The sequence below is a fragment of the Etheostoma spectabile genome, chromosome 8, assembly GCF_008692095.1.
Source record: "Etheostoma spectabile isolate EspeVRDwgs_2016 chromosome 8, UIUC_Espe_1.0, whole genome shotgun sequence".
Lineage (NCBI taxonomy): Eukaryota > Metazoa > Chordata > Actinopteri > Perciformes > Percidae > Etheostoma > Etheostoma spectabile.
Window position 1 is genome coordinate 10,543,960 of NC_045740.1, and position 22,579 is coordinate 10,566,538.

The window sequence follows — 22,579 nt, forward strand, 5'->3', positions numbered from 1 at the left end:
CCATTTACTTAATTTACCCCCATCCACAGTCTGTTCTCTCCTGGTCTTGCTGTCCATGTGCACTGTAATTACTGTAAACACTTAATAATTGATGGTGCAGAACTGGTTTGGCAAAAGGTGAACTGATAAAACACTGAAGACAGACATCGACAGACATCAACACACACACACACACACACACACACACACACATCAAGGTGTTGTTGACAGTCCACCTCTCACTCTTACTAACAACCAGCAGCCGTGTGGTGTTTACTTTTGTTTGAACAATCTGCATGAGGTGAGTGAGTGACTGTGTGTGTGTGTGTGTGTGCGCACGCATGTGCATGTGCGTGTGTGTGTGTGTGTGTGTGTGTGTGTGTGTGTGTGAGTATAATTTCCTCTCTTCTCCTGGGGTGAATGGCTCTGTCCAGTGACTAATGAGCCAGTCTACAACATTACTTAGAGTAATACCTCAACAGCACCACTAGAGCTCTACGGGACACAGGTGGCCAGTTGCTGTGTGTGTGTGTGTGTGTGTGTGTGTGTGTGTGTGTGTGTGTGTGAGAGAGAGAGAGAGAGAGAGAGAGAGAGAGAGAGAGGAGAGAGAGAGAGAGAGAGACAGAACTTGTATACAGTATGTGTGAAGGTTAATGTTTACAAAAAAATGAAATCTTGCTTTTCCAATGACGGCATCATGATTACTGGCATGCAAGTTAAGATCATTATTGAAAACCCTTGGAATGATGGGCTTCAGTAACATTATCATTTATAAACAAGGAACATTTTACTGGATGCAATCATCTACATTTTAAAAATAGACATGAAGTGATTACTATTATTAAATATGCCAGACGTAAGCACTTGGCAATAGTTGCTGTTAAATATGAATTTTACCAGTTTGCATTGTAGTTAGCTTTCAACTACAGTTGCCTCTAAGGATGATCCATTTTCACTGCATGATAAATATTTCAAAATGTCCATTGAAATTCTCAAACCTAACCTGCTGCAGAATCGACTTCTCAACTTTTGTTGAAATCAAAGGGAGCTTATTTATACATTGCACTGCTACATTTTTAAGCTCAGACAAGGCTCCTTGTCTCACTTGTCCAACCCACAGTATCCAGGATTTTGCTGCAGTGTCTAGTTCAACCACATGTTCTTTCAAATATACACTTTGTTTTTATAAGTTAGGCTTCAGGTGCCACTATAGGATATCCCACAATAATAATAATAATAATAATAATAATAATAATAATAATAATAATAATACTATAGACACAGCATATTTCTCTTGTACATTGAATATTTCTTTCAATTTACATCTCTCAAAAGGAAGTCAGTATGATTGCCATACTTGATTCTGTGTGATAACTTTCAACTGTTACATTTTAACATTTCTTTCTACAACTTTAACACCTTGATCGTATTTCATTTTCTGAAATATTTTTTCTCCTCATCACCATTAAAAAATTGTGTAAATAATTTAGGCTTACTGGATTTTGCAAACTATGCCTTTCTTTTATCTTTTTTTTAAGTTTTAAGTTTTTATGTCTTTATTTTTAAGATTATTTTTGGGGCACATTTTCAGGAGTTAATTTTATAGGACAGTTTAGACTTAAAGGGGAGTGAGAAGGGGAATGACATGCAGCAAAGGGCAGCAGGTCAGAGTCAAAGCCGCAGCCCGTAGAGTCGAGGAGTAAACTTCTACATAAGGGCGCCCGCTCTACCAGGTGAGCTTACCAGGCACCCACAAACTATCTCTTTTAAGTGTCAAAGTCATCAAAAAGCTCTTAAAAACAAAGCGTTTGTTCCATTGTTTTGCCAATTTGGATTTAAATAAAGTAGCTTTCCCTTCCTGATTTCACCTTAATGTCTCCATTGTGCAGTTCAGTTATCAGTGAGATAAGTGTTTAGTGTTTGTCATGGGCCCCAGGTGTTGGACCATATTTTTATTAATCTGTTGCCTGCTGTCACAATGTTATAATAATGAGCACAAGATGTGACATTAGGAGGTTTTCATATGTGTATATATGTGTGTGTCAAAGTAACGCAGTAATGAACAGAGACCATGATACGATCAGAGATATTCCAGTCTCCTGAGCAGATGTTACTCAACCGCCCATCTCCGCTCTGTGCTGATCATATTAAGAAGACAAGAGGTGTCTGCATGTGTTTGTCTGTGTGCTTGCATTCTTGTTGATGTGTGTTTGATGGACAGAAAGAGAGAGAGCAAGAGAGAGAGATAGTGAGAGGGAGCAGTGCAGATGGAGAAGTCTAACTAGACTTATAGTAGGTTAGGGACAAGTATCTAATTCATTCATCGAGTAGAGATCCAAACTGTGTTGGTGGATCACAACAGGCTAAAGATAACAATGGAATACTTGAGACAGTTTCAATCTTTCAATCTATTATCAAATATAACAATAATCTATATAAATTAAATGTGACATGTAGTTTGTTCAGAATCAATATTGTGATACTTTGTTGTAATTACAGTAATCAAGATTTGATGAGATAATTAGTGGCCTTTGTCTTACACCAGTTTGAGATACTGTTTCTCAGTCACAATCCACATGAACATTGTTGCTTTCTGTCATGCCTTTCCACATTTGCTTTTTTACCTTTTTCCTTGCAGGAAATCGCAGCATTTAATATTTGATTGAGTTTTTCTTTTGTCCTTAATTTGTCTCGATGCCACTTTCTGAAAGGGCATCCAAGTAAATGAGTTATAGTCTCTTACTAATGGTTTTAATAATTATTCATCATTCAGTATTGATCAATGAATTGCCCACATTTATAACTTCATAACACGGTTTGTGTTGTAAAGAAATCCAACATATTCCCTGTGAAATATTATGAGGGAACAAACAATATACAATATCTAAGGTGGATAGTGGAGATACACAGAGATGAGAGCAAAAAAAAGAGCCAAAGAGTGCAAATAAGACTTGAAGCAGCTGTAGATTTACTGTTCCCATTGGAGGCTTTGGCCTCTGAGAGAAGTCATGTAAAGCAGCACGGCACTCCCCATGGGCTCTCACAGCTGCAGATTCATCTGCCCTTTCTCTCTTGTCTCACGCTCCCTTTCTCCCTTTTCTCATCTCCGGTTCCTTTTACTTCGATCCTTGTATCCCTCTCTCTGTCGCCTCTTTCTTCTCCAGTCTTCTGTTTCTCTCCTGTGTCCAGCTCCTGGCCTTTTGCCACAGTTCTTTGTCAAACTGGAATTTGAAATCACCCTTCTTTATCTCTTCTGACCTCTGACTCTCTATTGTATTGCTCCCTCCTTTCTCCTACTGCATGTCTCTTCCCTCTCCCTTCAACTCACCTTTTGTATCACTCCTCTCTTACACTCCTGTGTCATCTGTTTCTCCATTTGACTCTGTTTGTCCATCTCCCCTATTCTGTATTTCTTGTTTCTCCCAAGTCTCCTGTTGTTTCTTACTCTTTGTTTTATCTCCTTCTCTCTTTCTGTTGTAACTCTGTACACCATGCATTTTCCCAAGAAAATAAACTAATGCATTGCTGGATAAAGCTCCCATCATTCTTTACTAAACAACCCCCACCTACCATTGTATATATCTATTTATATCATCCCACTGTTCATTCTTATAAGCTACATTTTAATGAGAAATGCAAACACTGTGATCATGCTGAGTCAGAGTATTGTTTTTTCTCTCTCTGGGCTGTCCTTTTTGTTAATCCATCTGCTCATAATTTATGTATTTTCCTCTTCCCTTTTTAGACACCTTTCTTTGCTGCTTCTCATACTGACCCTTCACATCTCCCACATTTTTACTTTCATGTCATCCCTTTGAGTTGGGACTGGTTACGGCGAATAGATAACAAGCGTTCATGAATGTGGACACGTTGTCAGAAACAAGGATAGGAAAGATGAGACTGGATGTGGGTGTTAATGATCTTTCAGACTGTTACTACTCTAGTGAGTATTGCTTTGTTGTCTAGGGGAGAAGGCAGTGTGCTCTGAATGGCCCATTGATTTTAGTCGTGTGGAGACTTTAGACACACACACACTCACGCGTGCACACACGCACACACACACACACACACACAAACACACACACACAAACACACACACACACACACACACACACACACACACACACACACACACATACACACAGAGAGTCTGGGAAGCTCTGTGACGTTTAGCAGAGCCTGTCTCATCTTCCCTGTCTATCCTTTAAGCTGTGCTCTGCTTTCTCACTAAATGCATGGTGGGCTACTGGGCTGCCCTGGCGGAATGACAACTAAGACTGGTGAGAGCCGGGCAGAAATATCTCTCTGTGGGGCTAGCAGGAACAAGTCCAATAGCCATTCAACACTCGTGCCAGCTCCAAATATTATAGAGAAATATTATATTATGGACCCTATTTGGTTGTTGGAATATTGATATGCACTGTTGTTGCAGCCATCATTAGAACGTTCCCCTGTTCAAATGGGAGTAAGATATAGCCAACCAACATGTATCAGCAATTCTGCCTGCAGATAGTATTGGATGTTTTTTTTCTCCTGGTATTAGATAACATGATTTTTATGAATTCCTTCTTCCTATGTTTCTCACTGAAGCACCTCATTCCTTACAGTAAACCACTCCATTTACTATCGCCAATTGATCCAATTCCCCCTCTTCCTCATATACATCTATTTGTCCCCCCCCCCCCCCCCCATTAAGGCTGCAGGGGAGTGGTGGCTCTCTTCTGGTCTCCAGTGGTCATCCAGTGACAGAGTTGACTCATTATGGTGTGGAGCTGGGATATCTATACCACAATAAGTGAGAGAGACTAATGAGCGGTTGGATCAAGCACGCTGTGGGGATTGTGTTATGCACTCTCATTAACTAAACTGTTGTAGTGCTAAATTTGTGTGTTTCAACTGAGAAACTCTGGCTTCTAATCAATTGGCAGAGAGGGCAACTTACAGTGGCTCTGTAATGAACTGTTATGCCAGTTTAGAGAGGTTAGCTGTCACTCAGGGATTGGTCTCATTAAATGAAGGCTCTGTAGTTTAGAGTGGATTTTGATTACAGCGTTGCTTTTTTTGGGGTAGTTACGTGTTTGAGAAAGAGAGAGATATGAAGGGATTCAGAGAAAAATAGAGAAAAACGTGGAGGGTAATTAGATATCTATCCTCACACACACCCCTCCTCACCCTCCTCCATATCTCCCAGAGGGGAGAGTCTCGTCAAAGCCCTGTCATGAATTTTTAACAACCCTGTCAGCCTGCACTCTTAAACAGCTGTTGCTTAATCCTGTCCATGTACATACAAAAAATAGAGGAGATTTGAACAAAATCCATATGTCCAGGCTGGGTTTGTATTGTGGTTTTTAGAGTATATTTGGTACGGGTATTATACATTTAGAAAATTGAAGTTTTTTGAAAGTGGTCTGGGGTTTTTTGACGTGATAAAAAGGTTAGTTAAATGGTGTGGAATTTAACATGATGTTTGTTACTTTGACATTGTTCAAACCCTAATGACAAGGTTTTCTGCTTTGGCCTTTCGTTGGTTGAAGCCCCAAAAGTACCTCGTGGCAATTTTATATATATTACCCCTTTTTTCTAATGAAACCCCCAATGGAATGAAAATTAAGGAACCAGGTTTTTTTGATTGTTTTTGGTTTTTAAATTTTACGTGTGGGTGTCCAAATTTTAATGAGAACAAATGTTTAAAACCCCGTTCCCCGGGTTGCCAATTCGAATTCTGAAGATGGGGTGCTACGGTCTGGGCTCAGTGTCTCTCTCGGATTTGTTTTCATTTAAATGTATTTTAAGTTTTATTTTTTTAATTTTAGTTTTAAGTCGTAAAGAAAGGGTTCAGGACTTTTATTTTGAACTTTTGGAATTTGGGGCAATTAGCCGAGTCCCTTAAAATTTCCTTTGGAGTTTGGGGGCAAACCCAGTTTTGGGGGTAAATCTTCTTGGAGTTTTGGGGCTAACCAGCGTGGGGGCCGGTAACCCCTTTGGAGGGGGGGAAAAATTAGCCTGGCTGCTACCCCCTTTTGGAGCTTTTTGGTAAAACCCTGCCCCTGTGAGGGGCCTGGCCTGTTTGTTTTTTTTGGAGCTTGGGCAGGGGGCCCGGGTCTAACCCTTCACCCTGGGGGTGGGAAAAAACAAAGAGGGCCCTACTACATTTCTTGGGGAGCCGGGCCAAAACAAGCCTAAGCCAGTACCCTATTTCTTTTTGGGAAGCTGGACAAAATTCAAGAAAAACCGGTATTGTTATTTAGTTATTTTAATAGGGAATCTTTTTACTTTTAATTTTTTTGCCCCTGTTTTTTTTTGGAATTTGGGCAACCCGGCACCAAAAAAAGGGTGGTTTTTTTAATAAATTGGGGGAAACAACGGGAAAACCTATTATGGGAAAAAAAAAAACATTATTGACATGCCCCAGGAACCATTACTTTTTTTGGAAAAACCTGGATTTTGGAGGTTTTGTATTGGGTTCCTTTAAACGAAAAAATTTCTTTGCTTTTATTTTTGTCTCTCTAAATTTAATGACAGGCATTCCCGGGTTTTCAGCATAGGGATAGGGGCCCTTTTAATATGCTGGGAGGTGTGTTTTGATTATTGACTAGGGAACGTCTATCGGGAAAATGTGCAGCCAATCCGGGCCCTTTTTTGAACAATGCCCTTGACCCCTGCTAAATTTTAAATAAAGGGACGGGAAAATTTTTCTTTCAAAATGTCCGCAGGAAATACCTAAAAGGGAAATTTTTTAAAATTTGGTTGAATCTACAGATGGGACATAGGGGAAAATTTCCCGGAAAACTTGGTTAAAGGAAATAAATTTACAAATGAAGATAAAAAATGTACAGGGGTTTATGATTTTTTTCGCGGGTGATGGGCCCAAAGAAAGGGGTGGGGTAGCTACTATTTGTTAAAAAAAGTTTTTGGTGTACCCGTTTTTTTGGTCGGAGTCCTCTGTAGGCAAATGGATTTTTTGGCTTTAAATGTGGTTTTTAATCCCTTTCAATAAATTTCCTTTAAATTTAATTTGTGGGGTGTTATAACCTCCATCGGCCCCCAGGGAGGCCTATATTTTTAAAAAGCTTCTTTTTTCAGATTAAAACTAGAGTAAAACTTTTACTGGCCGGGGATTAAAAATTTGGGACTGGCAAAATGCTTTTTCGAAAATTTAAAATCTTTTTGGATTCTCTTAGTCTTAGCCATTGGTAAATGTCCCTAAACCCTAATCAAAAAACCGACAAATCCCCTTTAACATTGTTTTAAAAAATGTACCCCAACATTTTTATCTATGGGGGTCTTTTTTTAAAGCTAGTGACATTGTTTATTTCTACCTTGAGAAAAAGTAAAATACCCAAATGTAAAAAGCAAATTATAAAAGGGAATTTGAAATTTTTTTAAAGAAAGGGCCCTTTATCATGTTTTCTTGGATTAATTGGGGGCAGCTACCGTTTTGCCGGGGGAAATTGCCTGGACACTTTTTTTAAGGGAAATTTAAAAAAATTTAAATAAACGCTCCTTTACAAAAACATGAGTGAGGGACGGGAAAAACCCTTTGGTTTTTTACCGGGTTTCAGCATTATTCATCCAAATGTGGCTTGGGCTAAAGCTAGAAATGGTGATTCTGTCACGGACTGGTCTATTTTCAGACACTAAGAAACAAATGTACCTCTCTTATTAAAAAGGCTAAATCAGAATTTATTTATCATTACTAGTGAAAATCTCATAATCCACAGAATTTTGGAAAGTTATCAAGTCTCTTACTGTGAATAAAAGTAATGAAGCCCTCCCAAAATTTGTTTTGAAAAACTCTCTTCCTGCTACAAACAGAGCTGATGTCTTAAACTGCTTCAATGAGCATTTTGTATCAGTTGGTTCTGTGTCTGAGTCGACAGGAGTAGTCCTGTCCCCCCATGCACAGACTCCCCAGTGTTTTCTGGAGAGCCTTTTAACTTTGTTTCTTTTCGGTACAGCAGGTGCATGGAGCTCTTAAAGCGTTAGACCACAGAAACCACCTGGACCAGATTTAATAGAGCCTTATTTTTGAAAAAGGACGCTGATTTTGTTGCTGAGCCCCTTACAATTCTTTTTAATTGTCAATTCAAAACAACAAAAATACCATCAGTTTTGGAAGTCAGCTTTTGTCATTCCCTTGTTTAAGGAGGTGATCAAGCAGTTTTAACTAACTATCGGCCTATACTAATAATGTGTTTTGTCAAACATTTGGAATCCCTAGTTTCAGACCAAATAAAAGAGTTTTTATATCAAATGAACTCTTTCTAAACTGCAATCAGGCTTCAGGAAAAGCACAGCACCATTACTGCTGTTACAAAAGTTATAATGACATACTTGTCGCCCTTGATAAAAAGCAATTCTGTGCGTCACTTTTTCTTGATTTGTCAAAAGCATTTGACACAGTGGACCATGCGTTTTAAAGCATAGGCTTCTTTGTCTGGGACTGTCTGATTGTGCAGTTTCTGGTTCATTAATTATTTGAGTGACAGGACTCAGTGTATAAAATGTGACGGTCTATGTTCTGCATTAGTGAAGGTCCACAAGGGGGTGCCACACGGTTCATTATTGGGTCCTCTCTTGTTATTATTGTATATAAATGCCTGGGCTAAATGTCTCGGATGCTAATATGCATTTCTATGCCGATGACACGATTATTTATTGTTTTGGATCGTCCCAGCTAAAGCGGTTGAGTCTCTGCAGAAAGCTTTTGATGTGGGTTCAACACACGCTTATGCAGCTTAAACTGGTTTCTCAATACGGATAGACTAATTGATGTTTGTTTGTAACACTAGGAAGGTTCTCAAGTTCCTCCTTCTGTGTTTACTTTGACTGGAAACATGTCATAGAGGTGGTTCATCTTATAAGTACCATTGGCATTTGGCTAGATGATGCCCTCTCTTTTAAAGCCTCATATAGACACCTTGTGAAAAAAAACTTAAACTCAAATTGGCCTTTTTCTTTCGAAATAATTTTGTTTTCTTTTAAAGCCAAAAAGCAGCTAGTCACTGCAACATTTTTATCTGTCTTAGATTATGGTGATATGGTGTATGGGACGCCTCAGCACAGTGTCTGCATAAGATTGAACTGTGTACCATGCGTCTCTGAGATTTATTACAAATTGTAAAAATCTAACCCATCATTGTGACTTGTATTCCAGAGTGGGATGGCCATCGTTGTCAAACAGGAGATCAGGGCATTGGCATATTTTTATCTATAAGGCCATGCTAGGTCTGTTGCCATCGTACATCAGTAGTTTGATCACATGGAGAAGTGTTGGTTCCTATTCATTGCGATCAGATGATCACTTGCTGCTCATTGTTCCATTTGCCCGTGCAAATCCTTCTGCATGGAACTCTTTGCAAAAAGACTTGAAATTATCTGAACTTATTTCTTTAAATGCTTTTAAATCCAGATTGAGAGAGCCTGAAATGACCTGTTTACATTCAAAATGTTTTTAACTATCTGTGTTGTATAACTTTTATAAATGTAATTGATTGTGTTTTTGCCTGCCTCTTGGCCAGGACTCCCTTGAAAAAGACGTTTTTAACCTCAACGGGACTTTCCTGGTTAAATAAAGGTTAAAAAAAAAAGAAATTCACAGTAAGCACTGGTAAAGCAATAAGTAGTCAGTGAGTTAGATCTTGTTTGTGCAAAGTCATCAGTGGCTAAATATCTGTCGGCATTATATGAGTCTGAAACAGACATGTTTTTGTACTACTCCATTAAATTGTTCTACTTTAATTAGAGCTATTGATACAGATGTAAATCTCCAGAAGAAATCACTAAAATAGTCTAAACTCCCCTAATGTCTGGTGAAAGCAAGCGTAGAGCATTTGATGGACACTGTTTATAAATTTAAAACAGATGATTTATGCAGTGACGGACTTCTTTTGGAGCGTAATAACCTAATGAACACTATTTTGAGTTGGTATGTGTATGTGTGTGTTATGGCTCGAATAAGGTGTATATTTAGCTGCTGACAGCCAGTGCAGAGGAGGAGGAGACAGGTCTGGAACAGAGCCCAGGACTGGAGGCCAAAGGGATGGGAATGTTGATCAAGAATGAAATCATTGCCTACAGCAGACACATGGCCATAGACACACATATACACATTCAGACCCACACTCAGTAAAAGCACGGAATGACATATACTATAAGCATCTCATCCATTTATTGCTCATGCACAGATCTGATGTGGCCTTTTTTTATACTTCCTTACTTGCACAGTTCAACAGATGGGTATCAGACTAAGATTCAGCTATAAATACACTCTAAGGTCATCCAATCTAATTGCATTGATTAATTAAAAAACACATCCCTGATTGGAGTTTCTCTGAGGCTGTGGTAACTTTGCTGTTGTTGTAAGACGGGGGATACATTAAAGGCTGTCCTCCACAGTGTTGTCATTACTTTGTAGAAGAAGGACAGGCAAGGGCCACGCTGAGGGGGAGAGAGAAGGGGAATGACATGCAGCAGGGGCAGCAGGTCAGAGTCGAAGCCGCAGCCGTAGAGTCAAGGAGTAAACTTCTACATATGGGCGCCTGTGTGGATTTGCCTTGGTGGACATTGAAGTGAATTGAAATTTTGACTTTAGAATGGTGTTAGACAAAAAGTCAGAGGATCACCAAAGTAAAATGACATGAATCCTTTGGGGATCATACATGTCGGCAGAGTTTGTCCCAGTCCATAAACATAGTTAGTAGATTTTGAGATGTTTTATAGATAAGTGAAAGGTTTGACCAGCTGGTGGCAGTAAGGGGAAATTCAGGGAAACACTAAAGTAATTGAAATGTATCCTGTACATCTAGCTTGTACTGGGGGCCATGAATGTCCCCCAGTAAACCTTGTCCAAACTTTAACCTTCTAGTAACCTGAGGCGTCAGATGGTTTGTTAACACAGAACGATCTTAAAAGCAGTCATTGGAAATACCACCCTGGATATCTACAGACCACTTAAGGCAGTCATTTGTTCCAAGTGTGATGAATACACACTGTTTATTTTGGGCTTATGTTCTAGTGCGATAAATATATTACTCTTACCACTATTTTCTCTATCGAATTGAGTGTGTGTGCCTGTTAGAGAGATGGGGAGAGGATTTATACCCTCCTGTTATTTTGTAGAATTTAAATTGATTGGCATCGTCTCTATTGGTAATCCATTTGCACTTGACTTTATTCAGTGATCTGATATTTCTTACACTGCTCATCCCCATTTTTTTCTGTATTTTCTTTCATGCTTTCTTTCTCTCACTCGCACATACACACACAAACACTGCTCTCTTACAACAGCACAACCTTTTCATTCTGCCAGTATGACACTGTGGTGTGGCCTTCAGTGGGCAGTGCAGTAAGACAATGATAGCCCTGTGGTTTGAGCTCCGCGAGTAAGATCATTACTTCAGTCTCCGGGATGGTCTCTATTATGCTTTTTAACATACTCTCTTTTGCTCAGGTATTCTATAGTGACGAGGCATACCTCGTGCAGTTTACAATCTAAATCCCTGTCATATTTCACTCCCCAGAAACTGGCCACAGCTGCTGAGAATTTCCAGATGCAGCATAACTGGAAAGACGATTTTGAGGTAATGGAGGGACACAAAAATACAGACAAACACGCATACACGAATACCTGAATATTACATACTGTATGTGTAAGTTTAATATGTGTATCATGTACTGTAGAGTGTCCATTACTAACTGTGTTGATACACTGTGTTGAGGTGGGATGCCCCTCATTTCAGATGACAGATACTCTGCTTTCTAAGAACCACTGTGGCTCATAATTATTAAGCAGTTGGCAGGAATACTTGTCACAGAGACAGTTAAAGATGTTTCTAATCTGTGAATGACCATATTGCGTTCTCAATGGCAGGGATATTGTTCCCTGAAGCTTTGCTAATGGCTGTAGGCACACAGACACAGATGTACAAAGAGGAACACTCAGCTTAACTCATAAAGTATTCATTTGATTGGTAGCACAGACTAGCGTCTTCATTAACATAAAACTGGAGAATTTACTAATGGAGTTTTCCACCAACAAAATAAAGAACTGTTTATGATTGCATAAATGTTACTCTTCTTTGTGCAACACCCTAAAGCAGCCACAAAGTGATATTTGTGCTTCTGTGTGACTTGTTTACAGGGTGATGAAATCTCCTACTACAATGCAAAGGACAATGTGAGTGTGCTTTTTTTCCCCTTCTGCCTATTTGCTGTCTTGCCCCGGCAAACACATGGGTCACACTCGGACATGGGCCAGTAATATGGTTTTACTATAAAGCACCCTCTCTTTCTCTCCTGTCCTTTCTCCTCCTCATTTTCCCTCCTCTCGTCCGTTTTGCTTCTCTTTTTCACTACATCCGTAGCTTATTTTTTAAACCTCACTTTATATCATTGCCTCAGCCTTTTACTGCAATCCCTCCCTCTTTTGCCTCTTCTCCAGGCTTTTCTTCCTGTGTCGCTTCCTCCCCGTCCTCCCTCCACCCTCTCTCAGGTGCAGAGGTTTCTGCCATGTTTCTCCTCTAATTGACAGATGAGATGTATGAGCTGGCTACACTGTTGCTTTATTAGGAAGCAACTGCTCGCACTCTCCCTCCCCCCTCTTGCTTTTTCTCTCTCCCTCCACCTCACCACCTCACTCCCTCTCTACTCTGCATTCTTTCCTTCATATCTCATCATGCTTTTTTCATATATCTGTCTGTACAGCTCTCATTGATTTCAATTGGTGAATGCACACTAGGAGTTATAAAGCTCCGCAAGGAGCCCAGACAATCTAGCTGTCTCCTGCTACTCCCCCCAAGTAAATGTGATTATAAGGTGCAAATGCAGGATATCATTGAGAATATCGTCAATGACGATAACTATTCTTAAACGAGCTGGGAGGGTGTGAAAAGTGCCGCGACAACATTGATAAGGATGTATAATAATAATAATAATAATTTTGACTTATTTAGCGCCTTTCACAAACCCAAGGACGCTTAACAAACAAGGGGGGGGGGGGGGGTTAAGAGGTGGCCAGGAGTGATTAAATTCCATAAGCCTCAGTGAAGAAGTATGTTTTAAGCTGGGTTTTAAAGGTTATAATAGAGGAGGCAGAGCGAATAGCAAGAGGAAGCTGGTTCCAGAGCGATGGTGCACTGACACAGAAGGCTCTGTCACCAAATGTCCGGAGCCTGGATTTTGGGACAACAAGCAAGTCCTTGTCAGAGGACCGCAGAGACCGTGACTGAGTGTATGGGTGGAGCACAATCTTGTGCTTTTAATAAACCCATATACATGCAAAGATGGATCAGCAAATGGAATACAGAGGCTTTGTATGATATGTTAAACTTAAGTCAGCATTGCTTTCTGCATCTTGATTTTCTTTCCCCCCCTTAGCTGGATGCAAATGAGACAGAGGGAAGAAAATACAAGATTCGACCAGACTTTATAGAGGATCCATCATTTAAACGTTTGACTGATCACAACCACACGGCTGTCCACATCCCCACTGACATCTATGATGGCTGTGAGTACACACACACACACACACACACACACACACACACACACACACACACACACACACATCCAAGTGGTAACCATGGATACAAGTGACACACCAACCCATTAGGAAATGTTATTTACAGATTGTGCCCCTGGCAAATTTGCCCATGGTTACATGATGGTTTTAAAAAAACTGATACAGCACAATAGGATGTTTTCCGGTACTCTTCTGCCTCGTGGCTAAGCTATGTGTCCTTGGGATATAAATGAATGGGGGTCCTCTGAATAAAATGAACTGATGGTTTTTGGCCTTTGTCCGAAAAAACCTATTAAGGTTTTTTTTTTATTTTTTTTTTATTCAACCTGTTCAGGCTTTACATTAGCTTTAAAACATATTCGTAAATAAAAGGTTTGATTGATATGAATTCTAGCCAGTGATCCAACTTCCTTTGTACTAAACATATATTCTCAACATAAACCTGTCTGTTTTCTATATTTTCCCAGAGTGGAAGGTTTTATTTGGAAATGTGTGTTTCTTCACAGTATGATAATTAAGTATTTTTTACCTAACTAAAATAAAAAAAAGTGTTCCCTACACTACATCCTTAATTGTCATTAAAAACACAGTATGATCAGTGCTGAAAGCAATCGGTGTGTTAGCTCTATCGGCATTTCTTTAAACAAGAAAGGATCATTTCTTTACTGTAAATCATGGGCCAACATCAGTTTTGATCAGATTGCCTTGTGCGTGCTTTATGTTGTCAGTTGTGTTTAAACTGTCTGGCATTGTAGTTCAAGTCAGCAAAACAATTCAAGATTATAATGAAACATACAGTATGTGCATCTATTACATAGTGTACTTGGCCTGTTTGTCAAAAAAGTACATTTCTGATAATTTCATCATCATGTGGCGACATTTACCTTCAGTGGTTCACAGTAATTTGATTCTCTAGATTCTCTGGGACTATAGCACAGCTCAAGTTGAATGTCAATGACTTAAGGATGGTCTGTTGAATTTTAACTTTGGACTAATAATCTTTCTATTTTTACATTTTAAGCACTTGGGAGGTGCTCTTAATATAGTGTGACTTTCAATGAGCAATAAAGTGTTCTGTGCCTTGCTCAAAGATACTATGTTAGGGCTGCACAATATGAAGAAAATACCTGTTTTTGACTGATATTGCGATATGATTCAAGATATTGAAGGGAATGATCATTTTGTATCATTGTTGTCGTTTTCTATACCTAACAAACATTTTTTCATTAGTTTGTAGGATACGATTTGGCCTTTAACAAATGCTGCGTCCTGGATATTGCACTAGTCTATATTGCAATTTCGATAAAATTGTGATTAATTGTGCAGCAATAGGTCACGTAAGTTTGAATATGAGTCCAATTACAAGATAGTTTCTCTAACCATCAGGCTGCACTGGACGCTGCTTAGTTTACAGTATGTATTTTTGATCTGTGGCTGTGTCACACTGAGTATCTGCGTGTATCTATGTGTTTAGATGGTTAGTAATTGGTGTACAGTGGGATGTGGTGCGTCAGCAGTGACTGGGAGGGCAAGCAGAATGAAGTGACTTCCCCAGCATGGCCCTCAGCCTGCTGGCCCCAAGGTTAAACACTTCACCTTTCTGCCGACCCCAAACCGGGACAGAAATGAGGGAAAGGGAAGGGCACATACTGTTGTCAGTGTGTGTTATCTGTAAAAGTGCAAGCCTGGTTTATTAGCATGCTTTTCAACTCATTGTGATGTTGTCATTTCTTTTCCTGAGATGCCTCTCTGGCCATAATCTGGGCTGGGTGCCATGATTCCTCACACTGCTTTTCTCTCAAGGATGCTGTTTACTGCTAACCTGTAATGAGCATGCAAAGATACGCTGAGCTGCTGGGACCTATCCAGAGCTGAAGTCTGATCTTAGCGAGATAAAAAAATATATATATATATGTGTGTGTAGGGACCCAAAGCTCATAAAAACACTTACATCTTTGTTATGGTGACTGGCTTTTCAGTCCCTATACATTTATTTTAAGGTTGTGACAAGGTTTAAGGATTAGGCTAGAGTTAGAGTAAAGGTTAAGTTTGAGCATGTAGTGCTGATGAAAATGTGATAGGAAAACAATGGTATTAGAAGAGTTCCCACATTAATAGCAAGAGAATTCTGTGTCTTTGAGTATGCGCTACCTCATATACTGTACTGTGTCAGATATGGGCACACATGCAGGAGTATTTTGTATGCCTGAAAAGAAACAGATGATTTATACGTTATTGAGGTTTCAACTCTCCAATTTGATCTCCACTCTATAAATGTTCCTGGAATAGCTTTTGCACAGCTGGAGTCAATTTGATTTTCTGGGTAAAGTGGGAAGCACGTTTATGAAATCACCTTCTATAGGCAGCAGCATGTCAAGTGTGTGAGATGAGTGTAGGTTAGCAGACGTTGACCGAAAGATCACAAAAAACACATCTGTTTTTGTCCAGTGAAGGACATGGTCACGTGTGACAGAGAAGAAAAGGAAATTGTGGTGCTTTTGCTGAAAATGTATGCATTCAATTTATGTGATACTCCGGGTCTAGTTAAAAACAACATGTCATTTATGTATTTTAATCTTTGTGACAATATTGTGAAGAGTATACGGTCTATGATTAACTTCAGAATAGCATGATGTTTTCCCTTTTCAGAAGAACAGAACAAACAGTGGAAAAGAAATGCAGCAACATTCAGAGATACAACTTAGAGATAGGCAGAAAAAGAGACAGATGGATACAAAGAGAGATGCATAATGACCTTTATATAATGTAGCAAGATTAGGGCTGAACAATTTATCGCAATTGTATCGAAATCACAATATGGACTAGTGCATTATCCAAATCGCAGGAGGGCCCAATATTTGTAAATGGCAAAATATATGTCAAACCATTATGAATTAAGTATTGTGTTGCTGCAGAGAGGTCCTGCCTACAAATTGTATCCTATAAACTAAAGAAAAAAAAAAAAAGTTTGGGACAGATCCTCGCAAAAATCACACAATAATGATTTTACTTAGAGCCCGACCGATAAAGGATTTTTAAGGCCGATACAAAGATATATATTTTTTAAATCCTATATTCCAATATATCGGCCGATATACTGTATATAAAAAAAAATCCAGAAACGTGTGACAAGTCATAAACAGATTTCCCCAACATCAGTTATTTGTAGTTATTTATGAGTTCTCACTAAAATACTATGATAATAATTTGTTTTATTGTCACAACAGAACAGAGGAACATCAAAATGTATTAATGTTCTAATAAGGAAACCGTATAAAAATACAAACTTAAGAAATGAAACTTAAAGTCTTTTGAACAAAAACACAATAAAATAAAAAAAGTGCTGCCAACAAGGATGTTGTAGAGCGCCCTCTCGTGGACAAACTAAGCAATGCCAAAACTCATAACATTGAAGGTTGACCGTTAAATATTGATATATTGATATATTCCATATTCTGCCATTATAATTGACTATAGTTCGGAAAATGCCTAATATCAGCTGATAATATTGGCCCACCGATATATTGGTCGAGATCTAATTTTAATTTCTTTCAATTTTAATAATTTTCCAATGAAAATTAAAATAATAATACAAAAACGATAATTTCTTCCAATATCGTGAATCATATTGTAATTGCAATGTCAGCCACACGCTAGACAGTTTAAAAAAAGTGCAATAAGTCAGGCCTGATGGTTCTTTTTGTGAACCATTGTTAAGATTTACAAGGACTATGTTTACAGTATTTGGCCGCGATTGCTATGAATAAAGTAAGGTTATAACGGTGATACACTGGTAAGAGCAAATTTCGTTTATGTGTATATACGTAGTATGTGTTTATGGAGGATTATGGTTGCATTTAGGATATGTAAATATATCTATATATATATATGTAAATATATCTATATATATATATATATATATACAAGACAAATGTGATTGGTTTAAAATAAAATGCAACAGACCGGAGAGTTTTTTCTCTTATTATAGAATACATCTGTGGTGTAGCCACACCTTATTTCACAGCACTGTGGATACCATCTAAACTTTAATAAACGCCACTGCCTTGCCTGTAACATCACCCTGCCCAGGCTCCACTCCTCTTTGGTTTCCCATCTTCCCATCACAGTCAAGTTAAACTGCAGTCTTTATAAGCATTAAACAAACAACATATAACATTATTAGCTTAGTTTAATAGGTGCTGTCAGGCGGATATTGTGATGTTAGGACAGAGTCAGGCTACCTGTTTCCCCTGTTTCCAGTCTTGAGTGTGTCAAAAATGTCAAGCTATTCCTTTAATTAAATATTTGACATGTCGATGATCTAGTAACTGACACGCTGGTGATCTTACTAGTGGATGAAACACATCACTGTATCAAAGTGAGTTTTTCTTTAGTGGAGTTAAAATTCTTTTCTAGACATAAAGTATATGATAAGTAGGGATGGACTACCTTATTTAAAGCCGTGAGAAATAATGTACTCTTTAATGTTCAAAATAAACTAATCCATGTTATGTTAGTGAAATTTATTGCACCCCTGATATCCCGTTGAGATGAAGTCATTATAGGGTGCAGATTCAGTGTGGCATCAAAGCTATGCCAAATGCAGCCAGGGAATTCATTAGTGTCAGTGGCAATATGGGCAACTAGAGGATACTGTATCACTTATGAAGCAGCAGTGGAGTTAAGCTTATTAAATATTACTAACTCAGGAGTACTCAAAACCAATTGAAAACATTAAAAAGCAAAATATTATCACTAGGTTAGATGTTTTGGTTGCATTTTTAGGATTGTATTTTGGTTTGTTTACATAGAGGTGTATGTGTATATCCTCTGTGTGTGTATCTAACTATCTAGCTGTCAGCAGGCTATCTACCAACCTCTTTGTCTTTATCAGTTTTCACTCCAAAATTACGTTTGTAAATTTCTTATTATCTAACAAGGGTTGTGGTATTCTTTTCTATCTCTTTCCCTCTAAAATTATACCCTCAATGAGGTAAATACATTACTGAGCACAAACACACACTGCATACTCTGTCTGTCTCTCTCTCTCTCTCTCTCTCACACACACTCGCTTGCTCTTTTTCTCTCTCTCTCTTTCTCTCTTACTCTCTCTATCTTTTTCTAACTCTCTCTCTGTCTATCTCTTTCAATACTGAAAAACATGCACTCCTGGCAACCAAGGCTTCATTAACTCTCCCCTCCAGAGGTATGCATGCAAATGAACAGTGTATGCTTTGCACATCAATGAGCCACGTCACACTCAATACAGGATACCAATCTATCTCACACACATGCATGCTTACACATGCACGCACACACACAAACACTCACACGCACGCATACGCATACACACACACATGCACAGATGTACAGAGCATACAGTATGTACAGTACTTCAATAGTAGAAAAAAAGAGAAAGGAAGGAATGAAGGAAAAAAGAAGAGCAGTGGAGAGACAGAGCAGAGAGTTGGGGCAGCATGTGTTGTGTCTCCATCCATCACATTGAGTGTTATGTGGCTCTAAGCTGTCTGGTTGCTGTGTCATTACATCCATAATACCTGTTGCCTTCACAACACACACTATTAATCACACGCATGCACACATACAAACACACATATACATACAAACACGCACAACTGTTATAGTGTTTTAGGTAAAATTAAATAAAGTTCACTGCAAAACCGTTTTTGCTAGAAAACCACCCCTCAGTATCTGTTACTAAATACCGAGACTGGCTGGATGTGCTGGCCTAATATTTGCTCATGCGTCAAGTTGGGTGAGCGGGTAGACACTGAGTGGGCCTGTGTGTGTGAATCTTAAAGAATGTGTTAATCTGAGATGTCCACATAGCTTGGACAGTCTACACTGGCCTGCTCACCTGCACCGCTATGTTGGTGGATCATTATTGCAGAATACACGCACAGACATGCACAAAAAAATCTGATTACAACAATGTATTTTTTTGTGATTGCCTTTCTAGTATTTATGTTGTTATTTGAAATATACAGTATGTGTTTGTGTATGTGTGTGGATGTCTAGCCACCATTGTGCTGAATGAACTGAACTGGTCGGAGGCACTGGAGGACGTGTTTAGAAAAAACAGAGAGGATGACCCGACCCTACTCTGGCAGGTGTATGGTAGCGCTACGGGCCTGGCTCGCTACTACCCAGGTAAAAAGAAGAAAAAAACAGTCTTTATCTTTGCCTGACATTTAACAAAGGTTGATTATTTATCTCCCTAAGTTGTTTGTGTATATGACAATGAAAGTGTGTGTGTGTGTGTGTGTGTGTGTGTGTGTGTGTGTGTGTGTGTGTGTGTGTGTTGTGTGTGTGTGTTGTTTGTTTATGGGTATGAGTGGTGTGTGCTCTTATGTGTGTGTGTGTGTTGGTGTGTAAGTGTGTGGTGTGTGTGTTGTGTTGTGCTTCCATACAAGAGCAGTGGATGCATATCAACTGATTGTTTTGTTCACAACACATCATGACACAAATATACATGTCCAATAAATAAAGTATCCCCATATTTCAATCTACATTCATTTTATAGGTGGAGCCATGTAGTGTCATACTAACATTAACTGCATTAGTCTAGTGCTGGTTGCTATTGTTTTCTTTGCCAAGCTATTTCTATTCATGAGATTCCCTGTCATCATAGACACTATATAGCTTTATGGGAACAGTTTATGTCTAATATTCATGAATTTTCACTGACCCTGAATTTATTCCTCATTGTTCCATTTTTTACCTCTTATCATGCATGATAGGCAACCACACACTCTCTTACTGGCTATTTTTCATGGTGCCACTTACTAATAGCATACACATAGAAAGCAGCTGATTAGTGTCAACATAAATGAATCCATGCATCTCAGATGGATAGCTTAATATTCCCCTTCTGTTTATCTCTCCAAGAACAATTTTAAATAGCATAAAATATGTTGTAATGTAGATAGTATAAAAATGTGGGATTCCATACAACAAGCCAATTGTCATCACGGTAAAAATGTAAGCTTTTTTTATATACTTCAAATATGACTGACAGCAAGTAGATACTGTTGGGCTGAATATGACGCTGCATATTGCAGATATTTGCAGATACACACTTTCGTCTGAAAGAGGTGTCAAAAGTCAGAATACGTGTCTTATTTCCTTTATTTGTGAAAACATTATGACCAACACATATCTAATCTTCTCTGCAAAGCTTCTCCCTGGATGGATGCTCGCAAGACCCCCAGTAAAATTGACCTGTATGATGTCCGCAGGAGACCATGGTAAGAAATCTGCTAGAAAACTACAAGAAGCATAATATTTATTCAATGTTGGTCAGAATTCAAGCCTAAAGTTTCATATTGTACATGTTCAGGATTAAATATAATTGTTTACTTTGCTTGTATGGTTGCTTGGTTGTAGGTTCTCATGAATAAATATGGCTTTATATGAAAGCTGGTTGATAATTAAACATATTGTATAATAATATAATAATAAAATATTGTTGTATATTTACATTCAGTGTAATTGCATTGTGACAATATATATAAAATATATATATGTATATATGTATACTGAATATTTATATATACTGTACATACATATTCAATGTTGGTCAGTATATATATTATTTATATATATATATTAAAACTAAGTGTTTTATTATTATTATATTCAACCGTCCTTGGTTTTATATTATATACTATTGTTTCAAATGGACTCAGAGTTCTGTGTGGGGTGTTTTTATGTGTACTCTCAACAGTTGTTTTCATCTTTATGTCCTCTAGGTACATTCAAGGAGCTGCCCACCAAGAAGCTATCCTTTGGATGCTGAGTATCCACGTATAACCTTATGAGCAGACATCTCCACATCAGTCATGATTTCCTGTTAATAGTGCCTGCTGAGTTGTGGGACTCTCATAATGATAAGCATGCTCCAGGGCAGAAGCCTTTCTAATTACATTGAGTCAAATCTCACAGTACAAGAACCGAGCAGACAGATTGCAGCAAGAAGCTGTCAGGTATGTTGTTGTTGTTGCAGAAGCGGGAGTGTGTCTGGCTTGACTCTCAAACTGATCAGGACCTCACGTCAGGAGACTGAATCAATCTGATGATGATTATTCAACTTGTTATGTGAGTATTATAAAGACATCATTGCGAATGTTGGTCGTCGATTGCGAGTCGGGGAAGCAGTGCATGCTGAGAAAAGGGGCAGAGTCACACACAGATTCAGAGAGTGCACATGAATAAACTGAGTGTGGAAACTTGAGTGGAGATGCACACGTGAAGACATTGTGCCCATGTCCGCACACAAACTACACACCCTGCACACACCAGAGACAGAAGTGGAGAATGAAAAACTGGCTATTCACTAGGTGGCACCTGAACAGACCTTAATAAACCTGTCTATTGGTACAGGATTAACGCACACTGCCCTCAACCACCTTACTGTGTGTGTGTGTGTGTGTGTGTGTGGGTGTGTGTGTGTGTGTGTGTGTGTGTGTGTGTGTGTGTGTGTGTGTGTGTGGTGTGTGTGTGTGTGTGTGTGTGTGTGTGTGTGGTGTGTGTGTGTGTGTGTGTGTGTGTGTGTGTGTGTGGGTGTGTGTGTGTGTGTGTGTGTGTGTGTGCCACTTCTAAGGAATTAAAGTTGCACCTCTGACAGGAGTGAACCCCAGGAAACACTCATTCATCACCCTCTTGATCTCTCCATCACTTTTTCTTTTCATCATTGAGTCATGCAATTCCTCTCAGCATTTTGCAGCATACAGTATGCCTCCAGGTATATCTCTTCATATCAGTGAATGATCCCCATACAATGAATGCTCCTCCTCTTCCATATACAATACTACAACTTTCTTCCGTTTACTCCCTTTACGTTTTTCCCTTTATTTTTACTTCTCACCAACCAATCACTTCCATAGGTCTCCCTTTCCACCTTTCCATTCTTTGACCATATATACTAGGCCTTCCAGGCTTGTGATTACACTCACAAAGAGCCAATCAGAAGACCGTGTGATGCTTAGATGGGTTCCCGTGGAGCTGTTTATTGAGATGTGTCTTTATAGAGATTGAAGCTGTCTTCTTTCTCCTTGC

The 22,579-nt window shown here is 38.9% G+C and overlaps 1 protein-coding gene across 1 annotated transcript in view; it reads left to right on the forward strand.

Annotated features, from left to right (window-relative positions):
• LOC116694723 (voltage-dependent calcium channel subunit alpha-2/delta-1) overlaps positions 1-22,579 on the forward strand; it is a 72,492-nt gene that overhangs the window by 11,536 nt on the left and 38,377 nt on the right. Inside the window, 8 exon segments of the mRNA XM_032524585.1 lie at positions 11,502-11,561; positions 12,122-12,157; positions 13,357-13,486; positions 19,541-19,672; positions 20,700-20,769; positions 21,274-21,328; positions 21,508-21,584; positions 21,586-21,619. Of these exon segments, the coding sequence (XP_032380476.1) occupies positions 11,502-11,561; positions 12,122-12,157; positions 13,357-13,486; positions 19,541-19,672; positions 20,700-20,769; positions 21,274-21,328; positions 21,508-21,584; positions 21,586-21,619 (594 nt within the window).